The sequence below is a fragment of the Dipteris shenzhenensis genome, chromosome 17 (genome assembly GCF_047967505.1).
Source record: "Dipteris shenzhenensis isolate YYH24624 ecotype China chromosome 17, Dip_SZ_1.0, whole genome shotgun sequence".
Lineage (NCBI taxonomy): Eukaryota > Viridiplantae > Streptophyta > Polypodiopsida > Gleicheniales > Dipteridaceae > Dipteris > Dipteris shenzhenensis.
In genome coordinates, this window is record NC_141612.1 from 41,573,898 (window position 1) to 41,582,868 (window position 8,971).

At 40.4% G+C, this 8,971-nt stretch overlaps 1 protein-coding gene across 2 annotated transcripts; it reads left to right on the forward strand.

Moving 5' to 3' along the window:
- On the forward strand, positions 1-5,576 carry LOC147892130 (phosphoinositide phospholipase C 7-like). Of its 2 annotated transcripts, XM_087388815.1 has the most exons (9): positions 1-809; positions 908-1,098; positions 1,668-1,803; positions 1,885-2,025; positions 2,109-2,485; positions 2,684-2,948; positions 3,372-3,443; positions 3,643-3,751; positions 5,225-5,576. In XM_087388815.1, exons 1-9 carry the CDS (start codon positions 486-488, stop codon positions 5,431-5,433), a joined length of 1,824 nt encoding a protein of 607 aa, XP_087244941.1. In that variant the 5' UTR covers positions 1-485; the 3' UTR covers positions 5,434-5,576. The 2 variants fall into 2 exon arrangements, with proteins under 2 accessions (XP_087244941.1, XP_087244942.1); XM_087388816.1 differs by lacking the exon at positions 3,372-3,443.
- The last annotated feature ends 3,395 nt before the right edge of the window (positions 5,577-8,971 follow it).

Consider the following 8,971-nt stretch of genomic DNA (forward strand, 5'->3'; position numbering starts at 1 on the left):
CGTACCCTTCTCTCGTCTCCTTCTCCATCTCCACCTCACCCTGTACGAGTTATCACACCATAGCTTCACCTCTATCATCTTCTCCATCTCCACCTCCCTGTAATTACAGTTTATGATCACACGCCATAGCCACACCTGTAAGTTTAAGAGTTTATATCCCATAGCCATCTACACCCTTCTCTCGTCTTCTTCTCCATCTCCATCCCCATCACCACCGTCGTCCTCCTCCTCCCTCTCTCTTCTCTTCCTTTTCTCAAGATACTACGCTGTTGTCGGCTCGCAGAGCCGTTGAACCCGCTTTCATTTGCTGATTCCGATGCGTGGAAAATCGAAGCTATCGGGTATAGAGCCCTCGTCCGGTATCGCCTTGCTCGACCAGTTGATCACGCTCTCACAACCTTTCCATTGCATCATTTGCCCTTTGTCACCCTCCGCCTCCTCGCTCTACTTGTTTGCACAGCTTCACCGCTCGCTCTCCTAGCACCATGGGCGCTTGCCTTCCCCTCCGCCACCTCTCCTTACCAAAGACCCACAAACGCGTTCCCCCTGAATGTGTCAAATCCGCTTTCGAAAAGCTCGCCCAAGGTCGAGATCGCATCAATGCCGCCGATTTGGCGAACTTCCTCTCTTCCACTCAACAAGATCCTGATGTTACTGAAAGCCAGGCTGCAGCTCTACTTTCCAAATTCCGTGGGAAATCCCGCCGGTTGACGTCAAGTGATGATGATCTGGATTCTTTGGATGTGAACGAGTTTTTAGAATTTTTGTTAGATACAGACTTAAATACTGTAATGCGGATAGCGGACAAGGTGCGACAAGTCTTCTTATTAGCACCTTCTCAGAATTTTATGTTACGAAACTTGGCGCTAGCTGTGCTTCTTTCTTACAATCTTGTGTGTAATGGCAGCCTGCGCACGATATGAGTGCTCCCCTCGCGCACTATTTCATCCACACCAGTCATAATTCATATCTCACTGGCAACCAATTGACTTCAAAGTGTAGCGCCGTACCTATTGCCAAAGCCTTGCAAGCTGGATGTAGAGTCATTGAGTTGGATTGCTGGGATCGTAAAGGCCGCATTATGGTCCTACACGGCAAGTACGATGTTTTGCCTCTATCCTCACGCATAGTCGGAAATGGTGGAGAAACAACTAATTATGAAGTGGAATCAATATTCCATCGTTGAGTTGCAGCTTGTGTCGGTTCGCAAATGATTCACAGGACGTGAGTCTTATTTTCATACACGCTCACGTGAAAATGGGAATGCAGGCCAAGAGTCTTTGATAATTAATTGGAACTTCTAGAACGGTTTTTTAGAGCTTTCACGTTGTTCTTCCTCCACCTTTGGACATCTAGAGCGTTTTATTGAAGGATGCTCATGTCCTGTTTAGCGGTCTGTACGCATTGTTGGGCGCTGATGACGTTCGTAGGGATGCTATAGTAGCTTGTCTGTGTTAATGAAAGATGGATCAGTAGATGCTTATCTTGTGGGTGACCATCATGAAGAGCTTTGCTTGACGACATCCTCCTAAATCTATATTTTTCTTCACATTTACTCAGCAGTGCAAAAGTGCATGATAGGATATGCTGCTGTTGAACATGCATTTGTAGTTGGTATTTTAGAATGTCTCGGCTTATGTTGCTAGTTATTTATTTCTTGCGTGCAGCACATTAACAAAGCCTGTGCCATTTGAAGAGTGCATAAAGGCAATAAAAGAGAATGCCTTTGTGGCTTCTGAGTATCCTGTTATAATCACAATTGAAAATCACTTGCCTCGAGACCTTCAAAAAGAAGCTGCAAAGGTAACCGCTCTGACTAAAATTATGGTATCCAATTGCGCTTTCTAGGAATTCTCATGCATTTTCTTGTGTAAAAATCTGCAGATCATTCGGGACATGCTAGGCGATGCACTTTTCATGCCTTCATCAGATGAGAGACCACCAAAGCAATTTGGATCACCTGAAGAGCTGAAACGGAAAATAATAATTTCAGACACTCCACCTAAAGACCCAGTGCAGGAACAGGTAGGCAAGGTTTCTTTTAACTGTCATAACTGTTCTCTCAGCTGCCATATGTTAATGCAAATGTCATTTGGACTGATTCACAGGTGGCAGCGGATCCAGAAACAGTTGCAGAAGTGGTTCCAGATATTATGTCAACTCCACCTGGGCAGGAGGATGATTCACCTCCTTTATCTCCTACTGGATTAGGACATAGAGCAAAAAAGGGCGTCACAAGGCACATTGAGATCGCGGTTGGTGCTGTAACGAAAGGAGGAACCCCTACTGAGAAGGATCATGGCCAGAGACAACCATGGACACAGGAGCTGGAAGAACTCATCTACATTGCATGCAAAAAGCCAAGCGAAATGAAGGATGTCCCTGTGAACGGAGAGCTTGTGCCTGGGGAAGGATGTATAATGGCTAACGTTAGTGAGCCCCAATTTAAGAAATTTGTCAAGGCAAATGCAGGGTCACTAATTGAGTACTTATCTGAAACCTCCTCTAGGAGCTTGTATCATTTATTTTAATAGCTCGCTCTTGTGCAGAACCGATATGCTCAATGGTGAATTACTGGCTCCCTAATTAAGGGCCCATAGAAACAGCAACGATTGTGTGATGCTCAGTTTGTTTTATGGTTCTGGTTTTAAGAGCTGCCCAACGATGAATTCATGGGTTACAGGTACACGAGGAGCAACCTTGGACGCATGTATCCTTTTGGTCTGAGATTTGATTCATCAAACGCAGACCCATTTCTTGCTTGGGCCCACGGTTTCCAGCTTGCAGCATTAAATACACAAGGTCGGGATCGGCCATGCTGGACAGCTAAAGCTTTGTTTGAAGGAAATGGAGGATGTGGTTTTGTGAAGAAGCCCCACATTCTTCTTCCTGAAAGCAATGTGACATTCGAGCAGATTTGGAACATGGCTCCAAAACTTTTGTTAAAGGTTCCGTTCCAATCTCTAGGTTTTGCACGTTTGGTTTTGGTGTGTACCTTCTTGTCCTTGTTTTTAGCACCATAGTTGGTCAGCCTTGCACGGTTTCCCTTTTGCCGTGAACTAGGGGCTTTATTACTATTATTGAATGGCTAATCTGTCGTTCCCCAATATATAAGTGCCATACCATTTCCGGTTTGCAGCTGCTTAGCTTTACAAGAATCTTAAGTGTTCTAGGTAGGTGATGGGAAACTATTCCTGGTGCATTATCATTTGAAATTTTGTGAGTAGACTGGTGACTTCAAGGAGTTACAGTGTTTGTATGTGTTTTAAAGCTAATTTCTGGAATATCTATAAGCTCTTCTTTTGATTTAGTGTGGGAGATCGTTTTTCTATTTTTCAGCAGCTGAGATCATGTGTTGCTTGTGCCCGTAGGTGAAAATGTTAATGGGAACCGATTGGCACAAAATCTTCGATTTTTTGAAAAAACCTGACTTCTATGTGAAGGTCAGCCATTTCCGTCCACTGGTGAAGTAAAGACACTTCTAGTTTAGCTTCCCAAATGTTGCGGAACCTTTATCTGATTTATGGTTGGTTTTAGTCTCGGTAATGTGATTCGATGGCTCCTTTCGTGGGTTTAGTCTCGGTTGCATTATAACGCATACTGTTTTTTGTGTTTATTCCCTTTCTGTTTTTCCTGTTCCAGCTTGCCATTCACGGAATGCCAGTTGATAAAATAAAGAAGAAGACAGACGTTATTTATAGAAGCAATGAGCCTAATTGGGAGCATCAATTGTTTGAATTCCCCATTCGAGGTACGTTTTATCATCCTATCCCATTAAACTTTCGAGGGCCGCTGATTTCTGAGGTGCTTGTAATGGATCTAAGAAAAGTGACTTATACAAGACAGCCTACACGGAATGCCAGAAGATAAGTGAAGCAAATGACATATGGATTTTAGAAAAGTGACATACACCGATAATGTACAAATACCGATTGGCAGTACAACCTTGAGGATCACAGGGAACTTAGGTCTGCAGTCTGCGGTAATTAAAGAGGAAGATTCCAGAACTCTGGTTTAAGCAAGAGTAAGCAAACATAACGCTGATTCCAGACCCGTGTTGTGGATTTCAGTCAAAGTGAACTAAGTGGTCAGGGAGGTACTAATCTCTTTATGGAATTAGTTGGCATTAAAGAGAGAGACAGGTGGAACCCGCAACACGAAATCGTAGAGATACCTACTCTTCTCACATCTTTGAATTCTCAAACATACACCTATGTTTCCCTTAGTATGACCTGGCAAAGTTGGACTAGAAGTTAGAACCATCCACACGGGAATGCGGATGACATGGCTAACCTCTTTATAGCCAAAGGAGTCTCTAGGAGTGACGAAATGGAGCTCTCCATCAGTAAGATGCAGACAAGTCTTTGGTAGAGGACGAGCTGGACAACCTTCCCTGTGCTCTACCAAAAAATAGAATGAGTTGGCGTCTAGGACGATTGGGAGTGCAGATCAGGGATGAACAGAAATAAAGGCCTGAAAGGGAGATAGATTGATCTCAAGGTTTGGCCAAAGAGAAACTTGTCATTGGAGCTTCTGCTGCATCTCAATCACCTGGGTCTCAGCTGGGCAGGTATGGAAAGCTGGAGCTGGGTTTTTAGGAAGGATGGCTGGAACCTAGCCACAGATACTGTACTCCATTAAGTCTTGCCTTTACGAATGGTGTAAAGGAACGTTGGAAATCGCAGGTGAAAATTTTTGGACTTGCCCAGGTATTCTGAGTTTCGGGAAGCGAGCTGAGAATTGAGAAATGAGTATTTTAAGTTTTGGAAGTAAAACACTATCCAGCCAAACAGTGAGAAAGTTTCCTTGCAGACCTGAATTTTTTTTTGGAGATTGGCTAAGGAAGAGAGAGAGAGAGAGAGAGAGAGATGTTTTCAGATACCTGTGGGTGTAAATAGTTGTAACGTGGACAAGAGGCCTTGGCTTTTTCGTAGAAACAAATGGTCTGTGGGTGTAAATAATTGTAACGTGGACAAGAGGCCTTGGCTTTTTCGTAGAAACAAATGGTCTAAGCTTGATTATTGAGCTTTGGAAAGCAGCATAGGAGGAGACTCTGCGCAGACAGTTCATAGAATTTATGGGTTCGTGGCGCAGGTGTTTTGGCTGCAAGGTTCAGTGACGTAGCCTCTTCGTGTAGATCATTTTAATACAACAGGCCGACGCTTGATGTATGGTGGTTTTCATGAATGTCAACTAATATATTGTTGGTTTCAATACGTGACAGTGCCAGATATTGCGGTATTACGAGTTGAGGTGTGGGAGCATGACAGATTTGAGCGTGACGATTTCGTTGGTCAGGCTTGCTTTGCTGTGATGAGGCTGAAGACGGGGATACGATCCATCCAGCTGAGATCCAGGGAAGGAGAACCGCTACCGGCCAAGCTTCTGTGCTGGATTCAAATGGAAGAAACGGCATTGGAATCCGGAAGTTGATTATCTAATTTAAATCTGTTGGAATCTCGGAGTTGATTATTCAAAATTTGTTGTAACATTACGACTAAGGTGCGCAAATGTTAATACAAATTCTGAATAATCTAAGATAGTACACCTTGTGAACATCATACATACGACTAAGGTGCATTATGGATTATGTATGATGTTACAACATATACGACAATATAAATTTTTAATAATCTAAGAGTTCACACGTGGGTTGAGGTGCGTCAAAGTAGTTAATGCTAAATCTCTCCAATTAATTGGTGCAAGTTACATGTTTTTTTGATGATGTAAATGGCAATTTTGAAATGACACTTAGGTTGTCCATGGTCATCGAGGAAGCATTGACCAATGTGGTGGGCCCCAAAGGTCACTTTACATGGTTGCACTAGGGTCTTATGTCATGGAAGGCAAAAAGAGGGAAATAGCTCTTTCCATTTCCTCCCCAAAATGCATCATGAGAAATAGAGGAAAAATATGTGGAAAGTCGGGCGAACCATTATTGTTATGTCATGTACCAAGAAAAAAATGTTCAAAAAATGCTATTTCAAGGGAAAACATCCAAAAGCCCATCCTGATTTTCCCTCCTTTCCTCCTCTATGACATATCCCTAGAGTAGACATGTATCTAAGCAATAGTAAATAACAAATTTAAAGAGTGAATTTTGTGTAACTTTGATTATTTAAAACCTTGTATTGGAGGCCATAATATGTTCTTATTCATTGCCCTCCTTTCATATGTCCTTAAGTTTGTAGGGAAGAACCCTTGGCTATTCTTACCTCCTCATACAAGAGGCAATTTGAGTTGAATTTATGCTTTTAGTGTTGCACCCATTACCTTACTCTTTGGATGTGTGAGTTTTGCTCTCAAACAAACTTACTTTGAATGCCTTAAACTCATTGAAAATATTTTGGTAATACTCACGTAGAAGTGTTCTCCAGCACCTTTGTCTTATTAATTAAGCAATTTCAAAGAATCCCTTTCTACGTTTCGCTGCTATCAGACCATGTTCATTACATACCAAAGAAGAACTCCAAATGTTTTCACATTTACCTTGATGACTCATTCGACATCAAAACTAGGGTAAAATTTGACCCTAGGCATCAATGGCAAAGAGGGCCAAATAATCAAATGGTACAAAATGGTCAATTCATGCAAAGTGCTACAACTGTGTGGACCCTTTAATCAAAGAGTGTGAAGCAAACTCCCTGTTTGGTGATTGTGACCTTAGTTTATATGTTGATCAAAGGGTGTGAAGGAAACTCCCTATTTGCTTCACACCCTTTGATCAAAGGGTGTGAAGCAAACTCCCTATTTGGTGATCGTGACCTTAGTTTGTATGTTGACCTTTTATTTTTGGTTATCATGCTCAAAAACTCATTTCTAGGGTACAATCTTGATGTATGATTTCTTCTACCCACCAATGATTTGCAATGATCTTTTGGTCATTTCGATTAAGCATGTAAAGGAAAATTTCAAATGAATTTTATTCTTGAAAACCAAATCGTCAAAAGGATAGTTATGCATCTGCTAGCATTTATGTTCTCTTACATACTATCACAAATTTGGAAGTTTTACATTATAGAGAAGTTATCTTGTTCGTACTTGAGTAACCAAACTACCAAATTTAGTTCTCAATACTTATAGATGAAATTAGGCAACATATGCAACGCGAATCAATCTAGACATCTTTGTTAGGTTGGTGTGAGTTTTCATCCACCATGTGAACATGGATTTGAAGGAGCAAAAAGCGTTTCTTAAGTAGAAGCTAACTTGTTTGTTTGCCTTTTAGCAAGACAATTTTAGAGGAAGCTGACATGGGTTAGTGATACACATTTTAGTCATTTCCATCAGTTTAATGTTTGGATGATTAAGGAAGTTTGAATGATGCTCTTAAGGGGCAATATGGAAAATGTTAATGGTGATGTGTTTAATGGCCTTCCATTTCTTATGTGGTGTTAGAGTCTCAATGACATTTTTTGAATATCAAGAGTCATAGAAGACAACATTATGCTTTGATTTGCATGTAAAAGTGTTTGTGTAGGATAGTTGCTCCTATTAGATCAAAGGCTAGTTTGACTAATGTGGGCCTTTTGTTTGTAGAATTATTGTCTTGGTCACAATGATTTTATTGGATAATGCGCCCCTCACATAACAGTGAGTTGATTAAATCATAAACCATTTAGTCCATATATTAAAATTTTATTCTCTAGTATTTATATTCTTAATGGCTTTCATCTACATCTTGGGAGAACATCTTTTACCTTCTTTCCTTGCTTTTGTTTCACTTCTTGTAGTGCCTTTTTTTTAATTAAATTGGAAAGGATGTTAAGGCTCGTTAATGGCCATAAAATATAAGGGAATAGGCCTTTTATGTATTAGTTCAAAAAACATCACACATGTAGACATTAAAAGGGCTACAAAACAATATGGTCTAGTGTATAACCAAATCCACTAAGTAAAACTTATCAACCATGCTAATCTTGTACCTATAATAAAATATTTTTCTTTGAATCACATTTTGAACACTTTACAAGCACCAAAAATTTGCCTCAAAGTAGCCCATTTTATCCCTAGTTTCTCATAGTCAAAAGATTAGCATTATAATAAGATATAGCAAGCTAATTTTGTTAATAGTATTTTAGATCATATTCTTTTTTACCCCTCTTAATGGCCTACATGTGCCACCCTTTCTGAATTAGTTCATAATCCATGACTCTTCTTGATGGTTGAACTTTTACTTCATGGTTTTCCACTTGTTTTTTAAGGGTAGAGGTGCAAGTGTCCAATGTCTTTGAATATTTTGTTTGTATAGGAATTATGATGACCATGTTCCAATTTTATTATTCATGAATGTTTTGGTAGTGCTCTTTTTTATTGTGCCATTGAATGTTCCTGATTGCACATTGACTCAGCTTGACCTTTTAGGAAAATTCATTATCTCTGAGCATGAGCAAAGAATATGCATATGTCGTTAAAAACTATTTATCTTATTTAGGATCTCAAGGAATACAATAAAATGTTAGGCAATGCCAATAGATCAAGAGGTGGACCTTGTCAGAATATGCAATAACACTTCAATTATACTTGTGAAGGGGTGGATCGCATCCTACATTCCTCCTTAGAGGGATTTATTGGGATCCTTTGCCTTCACTCAACTTCGTAGCTTGCTTTGCAGGGCCCAAGGATGTCAAAAATAAATGCCAGAGAATCATGTTGGGGAAGTAAAAAATCTAAGGAGGAGCGTGGTGATTCTATTTGAGGAAAGCTTTCTAAAAGCAAGTGGAGCTCAGAAGCAGGCGAATAGTGCACTAGCAAGAAAAAGACAACTGCAAACTCATGGGCATTCTTAAACCTCTTCACACCAACTCCTTGTCCCAAACCTATTTACACCTACCCTTGTCCTAAACATCTTCACACTAGCCCGTTGTCACGATGTGCATAGTTTCCGAGCAAAAATTTTCAAGCGCTAATTTTTGACACCAACCATGCTAGTATATTTCTCAAAGAAATATACAATTCTTTCTTAATTTTG

What these genes read in the sequence shown, in the direction of transcription:
- LOC147892130 (XM_087388815.1), top strand. Translation starts at nt 486, where the DNA reads ATGGGCGCTTGCCTTCCCCTCCGCCACCTCTCCTTACCAAAGACCCAC. An exon ending in CTCCAAAACTTTTGTTAAAG is followed by an intron (nt 2,949 to 3,371) that starts GTTCCGTTCCAA and finishes TTGTGCCCGTAG; the next exon opens with GTGAAAATGTTAATGGGAAC. An exon ending in AACCTGACTTCTATGTGAAG is followed by an intron (nt 3,444 to 3,642) that starts GTCAGCCATTTC and finishes TTCCTGTTCCAG; the next exon opens with CTTGCCATTCACGGAATGCC.